This window comes from Poromitra crassiceps (assembly GCF_964638095.1).
Source record: "Poromitra crassiceps genome assembly, chromosome: 25".
NCBI lineage: Eukaryota > Metazoa > Chordata > Actinopteri > Beryciformes > Melamphaidae > Poromitra > Poromitra crassiceps.
Genome location: NC_139649.1, coordinates 8,718,562 through 8,735,233, shown reverse-complemented (window position 1 = coordinate 8,735,233; position 16,672 = coordinate 8,718,562). Strand labels below are relative to the sequence as shown.

At 42.7% G+C, this 16,672-nt stretch overlaps 1 protein-coding gene across 2 annotated transcripts; it reads right to left on the bottom strand.

The window, feature by feature from the left end:
* Window positions 1-376: 376 nt before the first annotated feature.
* dcaf12 (DDB1 and CUL4 associated factor 12) lies at window positions 377-15,003 on the bottom strand. 2 transcript variants are annotated; one of them, XM_083660663.1, is made up of 9 exons: window positions 14,633-15,003; window positions 11,039-11,329; window positions 9,088-9,363; window positions 8,441-8,501; window positions 7,961-8,154; window positions 7,731-7,796; window positions 5,423-5,585; window positions 2,824-3,023; window positions 377-2,565 (listed from the first exon to the last, which is right to left on the bottom strand). In XM_083660663.1, the coding sequence occupies exons 1-9, from the start codon at window positions 14,690-14,692 to the stop codon at window positions 2,407-2,409; spliced, it is 1,470 nt and encodes a 489-aa protein (XP_083516789.1). In that variant the 5' UTR covers window positions 14,693-15,003; the 3' UTR covers window positions 377-2,406. The 2 variants fall into 2 exon arrangements, with proteins under 2 accessions (XP_083516789.1, XP_083516790.1); XM_083660664.1 differs by having other exon boundaries at window positions 2,824-3,002.
* Window positions 15,004-16,672: the final 1,669 nt, after the last annotated feature.

Here is a 16,672-nt window from a genome sequence, read left to right as displayed (position 1 = left end):
TGTGATGGCGCATGATGGTGTCTAGGTGGGTGGACTGCAACCTAGTCATCATACAAAATAAGATTAAAGTTGTGGGTGGAATGTTGTCGTTTCCCCTTGTGCTTGGTGGTTTGCTGATCCTATCAGTATCCTATGCAGGACCATATACTGTAGAATGTGCAGTATAGGCTGATAAACCAATGTGGGAGGCACAATTCTGAAAAACTAATATGGGTGGCTGGACATGACTGGCAACATGTTGCAGATACACATTATTCATGAAGTCATCTCGAAAGTAGCCAACATAAATGCTGTGCATGAAGAAATCCTGGAGGAATATTACATCAATATACATTTTATTTGTATTATCTACTTTTTAAAGATTTAATAGGTTGGTTTTTCAGATGTTGATATAATAGAATATCCCCAGATTCAGTCATTTGTAAAAACATTCATGAGGTGTGTATAAAAAAAGAGGGCATCACCAAGTAAAGAGGTCAGTCCACACACTTCCTCAGAGATATACATACAAATTTATGCATTTATCCCTATGCATTTTACACATACATATACATACACATATATAAAACACACTTTAAAAGTGTTAGTTATTTCCTTTGTTCAACTTGTGGTCGTTATTGGGGATTCTCTTTTCAATCTAGCATTGTCATGAAAACTGTGGAGAAAAGTTCCATGTAGAAAATCAAAACTGATTGCCTGCGGCAGCCTTTCACAGAAAGACTTGAGGAAGGCAAAACGTAACTCAAGTCTACCCTGCCTCTGCCAAGCAAGGAAAAGAGCACAATCACTCATTCCTTGCTACAAAATGAGGAAAAATGTTCTACAAACCAACAATGACAACAAATGTCTGCCTGCAGCAGCATCCGACTCCAGGGCAGAGTCCAAAAAGTCTCGTTAGTTCTCCTTGCATCCTACTTAAAATGGCAGAGAAGATCAAAGTGTGAGCTACTCCAGATCTTCTCCCCCCAATTCCTTCAAAGAAATTGGTCAGAGAATTACCAAGACTTTGGGGATTCAACCCAGTCCTCAAAGGCCCCATTATTATGTTAGTTCTCCATCTTTGATTACTTGCTACCGAACTTAAAAATCCTGGAATGGCCATGCTAATGCCCAACAGTTACAGGTAGTCTGTCAGGATCTGAACTGAGTCTCTCTGCCTGAGCTAAGCACCACTGCCCATGGACAAATCATCTAAAAGTTCTGGCCGAAGAGAACAGGACCATAAAATAAAGGGGCAAACATACAATGTCGGTATAACTTTCTGTAAAGTGGAGTTAAACACCCCAGACCAATTGAATTAGGGTGACAAGAGGGGGAAATAAATAATAACAATAAAGCTAATATCAGCAGGGGTAAGTTTGTCAAATCACACAGAATCCAAAAAGAAAAAAGAAAAAAAAAGCATGTGATGGGATTATTCATAGCAGAATAACTACATTGCATTTAGCAATTTAGCAATCCTAAAGTTACTCCTTTACATCATCTCAGTGAGGAAAATATGAACACACACTGTTGTTGCCTTGTGATTGGGTAGGCTATCCTCCACTTCACTTCTGACTGGAGAAAACAAAAGTTCTTAATTAATAAGTGTTCTTCGTGACCATCGTGGCACAGGATGGCCCGTTCCAACCAGAGAACATCCTCTCGTCAAATGTCTTTCCAGTAGTCAAACAGCACTCCCGGTGAGTCCGTCAAAATGAATCGTCTCTTCGATCCTTCTCTCTCAATCCCCCCTTATTGCCGTCCATTTCGGTGAGAGAATAGAACACGGCACAGAACATGTTCAGAACAGAAAAGAGTGAAACCAAGCTTGAAGAGGAGCCGTTAGGAAAGAATTCCAAACGTTCACACAAAGACACTGTGTCAAATATCACAGATGAAACCAGCGGAAACGCCTTCTTTACATACATACAAAAAACAAGGGTCTAGTCCAATCCCTGCCTGTGGGCTGTGTGTAAATGTTTTAAATGATGAAAAATGGATCACTTTATTCTTCATATTTTTCGCAACTCTCTTTTCCGAGTTCTTCAGTGGCAGACTTTGCAGCTCTTTAAAATTAACTGATTAATCATTTATACATCTATACACAAAAAAACAGCTGAGATCGGTGGGAAACAAAGGACTAAAGGGAGGAAAGGTGTAGTAGAGTGATGGTGGATAGTATACAAAGAACAAGATACACAACACTTGATATTCAAAGCTGTGATGATGCGGCGGGGGGGGGGGGGGCAAGATCATGCTCCTGAGTCCGAGTGAGCAAAAGTGACCGGAGAGACGAACCGATGAGCAAGAAGACACGGCGAAGAAGGTGACGTCAATAGACCCGAAGAGGGAGCGGGGATGGCGGGCGAAGGAGTCAGGGGGAGGAGGAGGATGTAGTGAGATGGGGGGCCAGAGAGGAAGAGACTAGCTCCAGAGTCCTGCGTAGTTGCCGTGCAGGCCAGAACAGAGAGGTCCGCCGGCTACGAACAGCTTGGTGCCGGAGTCGTCGTAGCAGTGGGTGTACACCGCGTTGGGGAAGGTGTGGATGTCCGAGAAGTAGCTCCTCCACGTCTCGTCGTGATTCTGAAGAAAGAAAAGGAACATTTGAACATTAATGTAACACTGTGAAATGATTCTGTACACATCTCCCATCTGCTTTTCTTAAAATAACTTATCGACAGGCTTCAATAAACCTGACTGCAAAAACAAAAGCTACTGATGACGACTGAGTGAGTCATTCCACAGCAACAGTGGTGAGTTATTTATGCAAACTTTGTCATTTAAAAAAAGGAAAAAGCTCACTGACTATATTATGGAGACTACAAAAGCGATCATGCGTACCAGCCAGCCCTTCCCTGTAGAGAGCTTGAGGATGCCCTCTCCTGGACGTTGCCGGTACCCGCCGGCTGGATTCAAGGGGTTCTCCAGGAATCTGTGGGCTCGGATGTCGTAGAAGAGGAGGGAGCCTTGGCCCGTGCCCACCGTGACGATGTGTTCGTAGAAGCTCACGGAGCGGATCCCTGCACACAGGAATACAGAGGCTATCATGCCTTAATGGTGGTAAAGTTCAACAAGTGCATCGCTGTGTCCCTAACTTCTTCCCTTCTAACTAAACAGCTGCTTCCTGGGTGAGTTTTCGATAACAGAAATAGTTGTGTGTGTCCAACTGGGACCCACAAGCAAAACAAAAAGGCAGCAGAGCAGACAGCTCAGACAGTAACATTATTCAAAATGGATTGTCAGGATACTCATGGATGGGAAACAAGTGACAGAAATGATTAACTTTGAATTTGAATGGTTGTACATTTGCAAGAGGAAGTGACGGACATGACAATCTAGTGAGGGGAAGAGAAATCCGAGAGAGGGAGGAGAACCTATGAGGGACTAATCATGCACAAGGGGGGGGACCTATGAGGGACTAATCATGCACAAGGGGGGGGACCTATGAGGGACTAATCATGCAGTTGGGTCGTTTTTCACATGGATGCCATCTGTTTATTCACCTTATGCAGCCCCGCCCACTTGACCCATTGTATCGCGACCCGTTCAAAACGCCGGCTGTTTTACCTGCTCAAACTAGTCTGACTCACCTGAGGCCTGTACTACAAAGCCAGTTTAGTGGTTTAGCGAGGTAACTTCAGGTTTAAACCTGGTTTGGCCGTACTACAAAGCAAGTTAACTTCTTACCGACATATATTTCCATAGCAACTTATGCTTCACACTTAACCTGGTCCGTAGCAGGTTAAGTTGCAAGGATAAGATTAGACCTTAAATCCACCGCCCACGAACCAATCGAATCAGCAGTTTGGAAAAATGGCCAACCCCTTTCTGGATGAGTTTCCCGAAGGAGCACGAATTGTAATGTTGAATGAGTAATGGTAATCAATGTTAATGTTAATCAAGGACTAAAGCCTTGCACTTGTTGGCTATTTTAATTAAGCCCTATACCACTTTGGAATATGTTTTTATATATTCATTTTTGTGCTCTCAAGTAGCCTAGATACGTTGTTTGATCCCGCTGATCGATTGCAGCTGAATAGTGAGTGGAGAAATATCACTAAACCGGCATAAAAAGGTTACATAAACGTCTCCAAAGCGCACGGTGCCGTGTGCGCAATGGAGCTGAGACTGACGTTGGGTTGGAATTGAAATAGTCATAGCTTACATGCTGGCCTACTACATCTAAGCAATTTAATATGGGATCACCTGCACACAGGCGATCCCATATTAAGATGATTCATATCTAGCCTACTCCTGCATTTTGCAGCTGCAAGTGTTGCTTTTGGCCTGTATGATGTGATTGAACTTCATATTTCCAGCATCATTATATGAAATATGGAGATATGCGACTCTGCTGACAATATATGTGACCACAAAATAGGCTATTTTTTATAAATGAAATCTATGCCCGCACATACCGTGTCGTTCAGAAGCCTCTTTTAATTTTATTATCATTCTTTTTTTTATTGATAGCCTATAGGAATTATTCAATCAGTGCGACTAAACATGACATCATTATTATTCGTTGAGCCTAAATGGTCTACGGATTTTGGACTGAGACATTAGGCTACACATTGCTTCCACTCGCAGTTTATTGAGAGGGTGAATTCAGCTGCTGTAGGATACGTGGAGGCAGAAACCGTTCTTCAAATAAATGACTGATGTGAATAAAAGTGGTAACTTTAGACAGTCATTCGGGAACAGACTAAAAATATCCAATGCGGATTTTGATTCTGACATAGTAGTCGATGGCTTTGATGAATGAGGAAATAGGCGTGTCTGGCGCTGTAAAAGCTACGGTTCTGAGCTGAGCGGTCCATATTGCATTGTGATTGGCTAGTTGTTAAAAACCACGCCTCTTTTGCGGGCACGAGCTCGTGTGCACGGGCATTTTCATGTGCACGCGCAGTCAACTTGATTAGAAAAACCTGGTTCGAGTTAACGACTGGCAAACGAGGTTCGTAGTACAAGTTAACTACAATCGAGCTGATCTGGTTTAGACAAACCAGATCAAGGGACAGATCCTGGATCTTCTTATCCAACATTCGTAGTACAGGCTACTGGTCAAAGCTAGTTTAACTCACATTATGTGTCAGACTAGGTTTAGGAGTCACAGGAAGTGTAAACACAATCGGAACCTCCGATTGTATTTACACTGTCAGTGCAGTGCTGGGGGGGGGGGGTCCTCCTGAAGTCCACTATCATCTCTTTAGTTTTGATCTTGTTCAGCTAAACATGTTTATTTGATTATTTAAACGGATCCCCATTAGCTGACGCCTTCCTTGACTAGTCTTCCTGGGGGGTGTAGATGAGATGGAGATGTAGCTAGCTAGCAATATTTTTCATTTCACTCACTAGTCACATGCACCTTTCCTCACATAGCATTTAGAGATTATATAGGATTAAGGGTTATTTAGATATAAGATTATCGAGTACTCACCACTACCTCTCTCTCTGGAGTTGACTGACTTGATGTTGTGTGTGGGCTGCCGTGGGTCCAGGAAGGAGACGTGGGCCTGGGAGCCCACGGCATACACCGACCAGTCCTGTCCGTACGCCAGACACACGTTCTCTTTGCAGTGAGGCAGCTTGTTGGACAGTAGCTGGAGGGAAACACACAGCATGTTAAACAGGCAACAAACTGCTGGGTCCCTTTTCTTGTTTTTTTAAATCTAACTAAATAAACAGTGTCTATCCTATCCTAGGGTGCGCTGGAACATTTCCTTTGATTCGATTGTCTGAAAGGCTTGTCGAAATAGGCCGCAGATGAAGCACTTTGTACGGCCTAAATATACGGCTTAGCTCATGAGTCACCTAGGGCTGTGGGGCCAAGCTGCCCGTTTGCGCCGTAGAGATGCACAGTCCAGCCAAAAGCAGAAGTTTGGAACTCACAGAGATGAGATCTTAGTCATGTATAATGATTTGTTATAATTAATAGGAATGATAACCTCCATATCATGTCATATCATTTAATCTTATCGTGTATCACCTAATGCAATAATATTATAATTATAGTAATCACGATGATAATAATTATAATGAAATGTATCAGTATAATCAAGGAAAGCGATGTGAACTACCGTATATTACGAGTGATTCGATGCAGTGAATGGTTAAGGGAAGTATTCTGAAGCACTGTGTTACAGGTCAAGCCGTGATTCCTAGTAATGAAATATAGGTCACGAGGGATTAAATGATTGAAAGATATGTTGATTAATTGTGACGACAGTCGATCAATATATATTACAATCAATAATGATAATTACTATTGTTGATAATTGAGCCATTGTTAATTATTAATTATTGAGAGATGTATTGACTAGGTGTGATTAACATGAGTATTGAAACCAAGGTATTAAAAGGTTAAAGATGTTAGTGCTATGTTAAAGGTTCATTAATCAAAGTGAATAGAAATCATCTAGTCTTGTGATGGCTATTACACAAGAGACACCTCCCCCCCCCCCCCCCCCCCCCCATCAGGGTTAGTCTTGTGACTTCGCGACAATGCGGGTGTTCCCATTAATTGCGAAATCGGGTCAAAGGCGATGACCATATATGGAATGAAGCAATGTTGAATGGTCAGCCTCTAAACAAGCCGCTTGGTATAGGGGGATGGACTGACATAGACATTATAAAAGTAATTGTCTCAAAGATATCGAGGCCAGTCTGCACAAAGAGGATTCCCACACAGAAGAGGACTTCACTCTGGACCCTGTAATGGATTAAGGATTGCGAGCATTTACCATCGGAGTACACACAGAGGATTATTTCAAAGTTATGTACAAGGACAGAGCATGAATCGCGGACTGGACCATTTCCCCTTAAAGACTTTGGAATACTTTTGGACTCTGTGCATCACTCTTTGTTCGCCTCCGAGTTAGCGTGGGAGTCAGGAGCCCAAGGAGGTGGCCGCCTCACGGGCCTTAAGCAAGGAGCTTTCCTAAGGACACTCGCTGCTCGGAGGAGACGGGCCCCGGCTGGGGACCCTGCTCTCATCCTCTCTCCACCCAAAGTAACTTGATGAGTATACCACCAATAGCATTAGTTAATTAGTCTCTATAAAATGACATTGTATGTAACTGTATTACTGGATCAAATCAGTTGTATAATCAATGCTAATGCTGTACCCTGCTAAAGCTTTAAAATAAAACAAATCAATTGGATTTAACGTAATGAAGTGGACATTGAATTATGTATATTTTCCCTTGATGGTAATCACATGGCTAAAGGTGCGTGTAACATACTAAAGGCTCTTAAGGGTTATCCTGGCTCAGTTAAAATAGCAGTGCCCTTTTAACTACTTTGTCTAAGTTAATAAACATTTCCTAGTCAATAACAAGTGCAAGATTCAAGGGAACGAGCTGCCATAAAAACAGACTTGACTGTGATAGCTATGCCCGGCTCCGGGCTATTCAGCCGAGGCCGCTAGTCAGTGGAAGAGGGGTAAGAAGTTTGGAATAAACACCCGGCAGTTAGAACTAGGCTAATCGTTCCCGCCCTACAGCTTAATTAAAGTAGCAGAAGCTAGGTGGAGTTATACACATCAAGCTGTTACTTTCGGACCCGTTGATTGGAGAGCTGTACTTCCAGTATCAGGATCGGTCTTAACTATACTGAGGATATTGGCAGAGAATCGTGACAGGCTATTTGAGTCTATTTGAGATGGCATCAAAAAGGTCTTAAAGCTTTTAATTTATGGGATCAATCATGTGATATTGTGATATTAATTTTCATAATATGTGACCTACCTTGCACAAGTTGTGCTCAGCCTTCCAGAGGTGGAAATAGCCATCCAAGGAGACCGCACCCAGCTCCTGAAAAGGAAAAACAACGTGAAGAAGACAAACAGAAATTCTTTAACCTAGGGGCTGGCAACCAGAGACTTGACGACTTTTAAGAAATATTTGGTACTGTCCCACAAGAAGTGGACGTTTGTATGGACGGTGTCGTCTACTGTATAGATAAAGGAGATCCTTACCTTGTGGTTGTTGTTGAAGGCCAGAGCGCGGACCTTACAGTTGTATGGGTTGGTGTACTCCTTGGGGATGTCCTTCAGGGCTCGGTGGGCGATGTGGGAGTAGCAGGGTACTGCCTCCTCACTCTGACTCCGCTCAGCGTGGCTAAGAACCTCCTCGCCCACCTCCCACAGGCCCATGGAGCCGTCCCTAGACCCTGGGCATGAACACACAACAAACAGAACTAGATCACGGTCTCTGGACAACGATGCATCTTCTGTCCGAACGCAATAGAGACATAGTCAACAAAGCTTTGGATCGGGGTGTGTTGTGCAGGAAGGCTGACTTGGTCTAAGGAAATTCGGGGGAAGAATGGGACTCATGCGGGCACCTATCATCCAATGACCAGATCCACTTTGGTGCTACATAATCATATGCATTTCAGACTACAGGCTCAGACAGCAAGGTTCCATCATACAGCTTTGATCCTACAGTCAACTCACCAGACACAGCCATGCTGTCGCTGATCCATGCTATGGAGAAGATCCAGTCATTGTGGCCATCCTGAAAAACAAATGACAACACTGTGAAAGCAGAACACGATTGACTAATCTCTCACAAATACGCGGCAGTAGGGTCCAAAATTAACTTTTTTTGTCCACCGGCCAAAATGGCTAGTGAATGATCCAATTTTACTTGCCAATTCATAGATTACCATTGGGTTTTTTTGACTGGTGAGTGAAGCAAATCTACCAGCCACTTGCATATTAGCAGCATTTGGCTGGTGCTAATTTTAGACCCCCATGTGGCAGTGCTCTCAACGTTGACATACTGTGCAAGGACTGGGTGATAGACAAAGTGACAAAATTGATATAACAATAATCATTATTTATATTTCAATAAATATATACAACATATACTAACATTATTCAAAATCACATATATCACATATATTTACTTTCTGTTTGTTAATTTCGATCGGTCTAAAAAAAAAAATCTTTAACTATGAAGTGCTAGAGACGAGAGGGACTGAAACTATCTTCAACCTTTAAAAGAACCAAAACATAAACAAAGCTAGTTGTGGCTACTCTTTTCAACAAGGAAACGCCATCGCTAGATCATCTAGTTGGTAAACTCCAAAACCACTTACATCTCCAACACAAACGGGGTCCAGTGTGGGCAGCCGGTAGACGGCTAAGCTGTTGGGGTTGTCCCCTCCGGTGGCCAGCAGTGTTCTGGAGGGGTTGAGCTCGATGGCGTGGATCCCACAGCCCTGCTGGTCCAGCCTGGAGCGAGAGCCGGCTGTGGTGTGATAATGTCCTCCCACCACCGCGCCCACCACCCCAGAGCCTCCGCCACTACACTCCCTGTCCTTCAGCATGGGGATGCGTGTGATCTGTCCCGTCAGGACATCGGCTACAAAAAGCTGCGGGTGGAGGAAGGAGAGACATCTTGTTAGACTAATAACAAGTTCAGTCGAGATCTTTGTGGAAAATGTGTGTAGAAATGTAATCCACTTGATTAAAAAGTATAAACACAAGCCAGACAAGTCTTGCGACGTCGATCACACTACAAGACATTTGCCAGACATGTCCCTCCCCAATACTAGGAGGCTAAGATGGGTTCAAGGCCCTTATCTCCACCCGCTCCAGTGGAGCTGCTCAGTGGCCGGCATATCAGACTGTGGTTGTACTGGTCAGCTTCCAGGTGTGGATGTGAACAGGGCACTCCTGAAAAAGAGAGCACTCAGCAAGAGACTCCCCCGTATAAATAAAAGGTTAAAAAAAAATGTTCAGCACTTCTCTCGTGTCTTTGACCTGACCCTGACAGATAGTGGCCAGTTTAATTGGTCCTGGTTTGCACAGGAAACCTTTTATCTCCGGGAACCTTACCTCCCCTGCAGCATTTCTTATTTGAACGGAGCCCGTCTCTGTAATTGGGAAAGTGACCCTGAGAGACAGTCTTTCTGAACTTATCCTATCTTTCAGCCAACATTTTACTTTGAGGCCTATGTCCATGTCGGCCGGTGGCGATATCATCATGCATCGCTACTTTGTTGCACATACCACTCACTACTGTACACGCTGTGAACTTCGCATTAGTTCTGCAGCTGCACAAGCAAAGAATATTTGGCTTTGTTTGTCCACACATGTTGCAATGGTCCAATGTACTTGCATGGCTGTGAGGGACGCTAGGTGTAAGGAGCTTCGTTCTGTCCATATATATATATATATATATATATATATATATATATATATATATATATATATGCTCTAAAAGAAAAGGAATAATTATTTCATAACAAAAAAATCATAGCATTTCTGATTTCAAGTTCACCTTTTAATACTGCAGACAACCTGCCATTTTTCACTTGCCATTCGTCTAATGCTCTTTTTGTGAAGGCATTGAGCCATGCTTGCAAGCATAAAACTGCAGAAACTAAGACATTTCTCAAATCTCCAAGCCTCTTAAACACACATTTCCACCACAATTTGGCGACGAGTGATGGGATTGACGGGACCGGACACTGTGACAGAGACTAGGCTCTCTGTATTCCATCTTTTCCCGGTAGTGGTGACACAGTGGAACACTGCCTTCTAAAAGCGGACATTGTTATTGAAGTAAGCTACTATCTGATGGATTCACTTGCATGCTGAACTTACCAATGGCTCCTGATTCAAAGGTTTGAGTCGATTCTTTAAATTTTGCACATCAATGCAGAATCACAAAAGGTAGAATCGAACAAACCCCAGCTTAGAAACGGATTATTTTAATGAACTGGAAACAACGCAAGCCAAACTGTTTTCAGCATGGAGAACTGGCGTAAAGACGTCATGGACTTGCTGGTCAATGGAACAGGCAAGCTCTATTCCTCCAAGAAGACAGGGCTGATGATCTTTATGGACCCTGGAACTTTATTAGAACCCACCTTGAAAACTCTTATACAGACTTTGTGTTGTTGAATCTTTGTTATATTCTGTAAACACGCCCCCCCCCACCCCCTTGTCTTTGTCATGTCCTGTTTGTATTATGGAAAATAAAATAGAAAATTATTAAAAACACATCCAGGGTTGGTAAAACGTTGTTCACATCAATCTCACCGTGTTGCACTTGGTCCCACACACCACCTGCCGGTAGTTGAGCCATTGCGAGGCAAACACCTTGTTGAGTCGCCCCAGAGAGAACTCCCTCTCTTTGAGGATGCCAGGGAGCCGGCCTGCTGCGAAGCCCCGCAGGCTCCTCTGAAGTCGCAGCTCATGCTGCTGCTGAGGTCTGAACTCTCGCCCCCGGAGGGCGCACACCACCGAGCGCCGACTGCACCACCACTGCTGGGCGTGACGCGACGAAGAAGAAACACGGCTCCGCTTCTGTGCCGTCTGGCACCAGCCCAGCTGGGGAAACAGAAGAGGAAAATGAGTTCAGGTCAGAAAGATTTTCCTATGGGAAAACAGTAGGCATTTTGGCAAGTAGATTAATACATATTTCACAATCAATCAATCAATAGGTCTTTCATGCAAAATGTCTTTCATACAAAAAAAAACTGCCTATACGAATAGATTCGCATTATGAATGATAGCCTTCACACCAAAGACATCACTGAAATCTTGTGGAATATTGAGTTCATTCACTAGATTGGGTACAATCCAATAAACATTTGATTGTTGATTGGTTGCATTTTAAGGATTGAAAACTACAAAGCAGTGGCATTGATTCATTACTATCAGGGTCAGTAGATCAGAGTTTTACTGGGCTGGCCCGGCAGCCAAAAAAATCAAAAAAATCTTTTCCCCCATAATTTAGAATATGATGTATAATTTATTATACATCATAATAAATAACTGCATACACTTATTACTAAGTGTATGCAGTGTATAAATGTAGTATCTCCATATTTTGTGTAAAGCCTCTCTTCCTTCTCTTTAAGGCTTTAATCTATAGGGCTTAACGTTTAAGGCCTATAGATTTATCATGTCATTGATGTCAATATTTTGGTGGATGAGAGAGGGGGGCAGGGGGCATCTTGAAAACAATGATATACTGTATAATACATTTTTACTGGCCCCAGGGCAGCGGGCCATTGGTTATGCTGAACCCTGACTATTTAGCATATGACTAAACTGTAGCAATAAAGAGTCTATAGAAACCTCATGATAAAAATGACCAAAACTACAAATATAAATAAATAAATAGAGAGAATGCACACCCAAGGTGCAGACATTTGGCAATTAGCCTAACTATAGGAAAATAGCATAATTAGTTGTATACTCTTCATCACATTTTGCTATAACATTTATTTACACACCAATATACAATTCGGTTCTTTCATCAGGGTGAAGGTATTTTGAGGCTTCAACAGAAAAATCTGTTTAAAAACAAAGGTTGAGACCTAATGACTAGTAGTAAGTCCCCACCATATTTAATAGGCAAGTGTTTTTTTATGATGGTTTCACAATAATGTTACATCACCCGAGGTTGACATGACCCTGGCCTGAACCCTAATCCCTCTCTTGTAACAAACATAAACAAAAAGAAAACAACGAAAATCATTCTGTCTAATCATATGAAATCTATTCCTTCTTTCAATATTCTTGATCACCTTCACGATGACAGTGGCTCTGTACTGAGCCATGCCCATCCCCTGGGGACTCTGAGTCATTACGCATAGCTCACTGACCCAGATTCAAGAGGCCAACTGGGTCACAGGAGTATTGGAGCATACACACACAGTCATACACCTTCACAGACACTTTGTCAGGCTAGGCCACGTACAATAGCTAAAGCATCTAGATAAAGCATATATCTCAAGCAGGCCAGTATTACTGACTATAATGGAGATACCGACTTCAGCTGATGGATGGCACAGAGTAAAGGGCAAAGGACACACCTCAAGATAATAGGTCAGGAACACATACAACCACTATGGCTGTACAATAGGAACAAAATCAATCAATTATACGGTAAATATAAGAAATTATTTTGTTATCAAATAAATAATATCTGCCGAGAGTTAGGGGGTCCATGAAGAGGACGAGGGCGTTCACTGCCAGATGAAGTACACCCCGATGGCTGTGTGCGGATGTATGCGTTTCTCTGGGGCATGCTTGGCATGAAAAAAACAAAACTCAAATGCAGTGTGGGGGAGAGCATGGGTGTCTGTCTGCATTAGATCGGTTACTAGCTATATCCTACAATATCATTTATCTATGCATATATGAGCAAGTGGGCAATGTTTGTCTGTTTCAATCAATGGTTTCAATTTTTGGCCCACTGATGACGTCATAGGCATTGTGACATCACTTATGATGTCATAGGCATTGTGACATCAGTGATGTCATAAGAGCAACTGTGATGTCATTGGGGTGCGAAGTTGAAAAATCACAATGTCTTATGACATCATCGGTGACTTCATTATTGACCAAAACTGTATGACATCACTGATGATGTCATAGGCATTGTGACCTCATCAGTGATGTCATTAATAGGTATTGTGACATCACCGATGATGTCATATCAGTGGGACAAAAATTGCGGAGCTGCGCACAGTGGGCGAGACTTGGGGCCGATACCCTAGTGTTTTAATAAATGCCATTCAGTTTCAAGTTAACGCCAAGTCATGTGGTATATAGCTTAGCCACTCTGAAATAGCTCCCTCCTAACGTTAGTATCCAAAAACTGGGCCCGATAATTAATTTACCATAATAATAGACGTTTCAGCGCGATGTTCATGCTAACGCTATAATGAACAAATAATTTAATCATGTCAGTTGAGCACAGGTCCATGTCATAGACCTAGTGTTTCCAGATGCCGATCCGCAAAAATTGCGGAGCTGCGCACAGTGGGCGAGACTTGGGGCCGATACCCTAGTCTTTTAATAAATGCCATTCAGTTTCAAGTTAACGCAAAGTCATGTGGTATATAGCTTAGCTACTCTGAAATAACTGAAATAGCTCCCTCCCGTACGTTAGTATCCAAAAAATGGGCCCGATAATTAATTTACCATAATAATAGACGTATCAGCGCGATGTTCATGCTAACGCTATAATGAACAAATAATTGAATCGTGTCAGTTGAGCAGTGAGCACAGGTCCATGTCATACTCATATACCTATTTAAGAAGAGGTAGTATTTCCAGATGCCGATCTAGGGTTAGTGAATGTTGGTTAGCTAACACTTTTAGCGTGGCTAATGTTAGCAACCCAGATGGTAGTCAGTCTGACTCTGGAACAACTTCAATTCGGATTATGGACATTGTTAATCTAACGTTAGAGGGTGACACCTGGTGAACCTGGCCGATCAAGTCATTTGATGCAAATCGATGGTAATTTTGTTACCAGGCCAGTTTCGGTTAAGAACGCAAATGAATGATCAACTAACGTATGGCGTTCACATTGACAACTAGCGTTAGCTAGCTAACGTTAGCTAGCCAACTGGCGTCGGCGACTGGCTTTCACATGCAGAAACGTTACATTGTGTGATTGAGCGTTATGAGCATTGCTTGATGTTAACCTTAGTGTAGGTTTGCTTGGGGAAGTTTAGAAATCAAGTTGATTACATGTCATCAATTTGCAGCATGTCACTAAGCCAGCTCATGTTAGCTTAATTTGGCTAGCGTTAGTTGACTAATAGTTAGCATGCTAACATCTTTAGCTAGCTAACCTAACGCTAGCTGATGCACCCGCCGGTTTCCGCCTACCTGTTGTTGGTCCTTGGGCTCTGCTGCCTTCCTTTTCCTGCTAACTGTTTTTCTCGCCATAGTCTGACACACACAGTTCCCTCACCCACATGGAGGGTAATAGTGACTCTGGATACTGGATCATATAATGGCGATTAGCTATTTTGTTCCTTGGCCCTCGTTGGCAGCGTCCGACGACGAGGAAGAAGGGCGATCACATAAAGGGACTAGTCGGGGGCTGGCTGGGCTAGGTTAACGCTAACGTTAAACGGCTAACGTTAGCTTCCCTTCCGGGCTCCCGACTATAAAACGACACCCGGGCCTTGTAATCGATTGTTTCGACAGAGGGGCTAAAACGAGAGGCTCCCTTCTTCTTCCCCCTTTTTTTTCTTTCACGAGTCGCGTCAACAAAAACAAGGTCGAACGAGCACACGCACGTAAATGCGTGCTCGTTCACATTTCCCCACGTCAATTGACGTCATACGAATGAGGATTTTCTAGTAACCACTAGTGGTAACCACCAGCCAGGGTAACCACCCCCATGCTGCCTTCAGTGCTTTGAGATTTTTGTAATTACCAAACGATGCGAGACCAGTTAACTAAACTGTTTAGTAAACAGCCTACGTTAACCCAGTATCATTGAATCTATTTTAAGCAAACACAGTAAGTGGTTTACCAAAGATGGTGCACAATCTGCACAGTAGTAGGCACATAGATAAATAGATTAAGGGTGAAGATCTGAAACTGCAGAAATGACTATTCACATGTGATCTTCGTTCAGATCAGATCTGTTAACACTGGCATATCCACGATAATTTTTGTAACCACTTGAACTCATGTATTTTGATCCTATTGTCAATACTGCTGACAGGGCGACGCAATTGGACGTTTCTAGTTGGCTCTGAATGCCTAGCCTAGCCCTAGGACAGTCATCTCTTTGCATTGTTCTTGTCAATTGAGCAGCTAAAAAAACATTTGCTGTAGAAGAGAGATGATGAGCAGGAGAGAGAATAGTACTTCCCCGACCAAGTTCATGTACAGTAACGCATATTAATCTGTTGACCTTGCGAAGATGGCAATCTTATAGTGAATGAAGTGTCTGCACACTCTGACACTGGCCCTACAAATACAATGGGCCTACAGTATATAGCCTAATTCCCAGGCCTGCCATGATTTTGGCAACTCAAGCCTATTCCCTTCCATAGTGTCCCCCCCCCTTTATATAACCCCTTTTTTAGATCACTTTATGATGTTGACAACACTGTCTTTTTTGCTTGCTGTACTTCTCTATTTTTCTATTTGCTACTTGTATAATTATGGATGTTTTCAAGATTTCTGTAGATTGTTGAGCACTGTCTATTTTATTATTCAAGTGTATTCAATGTCTTTTTTTCCCTGATTGAGCATCCATTTGCAATCACCTCAAGGTGCTCAGCCAGGTTATGTCATCTGCATTAATTTGATGATTGATTGATGGAGGCACTCCTCATATGTATATATAGATGGAGATATGTGCCGCCCATAATAACACTTGATGAAGGTCTATCCAAGAATAAAAAATATATTCTCCAGAGAAGGGAGACGGTGTGCGGGAGTTTTCTGTTCTACTGAAGATGGCAATCTTCAAATGAAGATAAAAAAAAAAAACACTGGCAAAAATCAAGTCACACGGTCACCATTGAAAAGATGTGCACATTTAATCATGTGGAACTTCCAAATGATTCAGGAGAAAATTGAGCACTTCTCAAATCACATTGTAGGAGCCTAGGAAAGAGCCCCGACTCCCTTTTTAATATACCATTAAGACAGCTATAAAGGTTCATCTGATCCAGTAGACACGTTCCAAGATGTGGCAACAGAGAAGTGGACGTGATAAATCAACCCAATTCAGAAACACCCCTTTGGATTTGATCCCCCAAAACAACGTGAGGATCAAGGTGCATTTCATCCTCACACAACCTATAGATCACAAAAGAATTTGGAAGGGGGACTTCCAATCATGTGTTGATGACAAGAGTCCAGCATCTGTTATACTGCATTCACTCCAACTTGTGTGGGTTT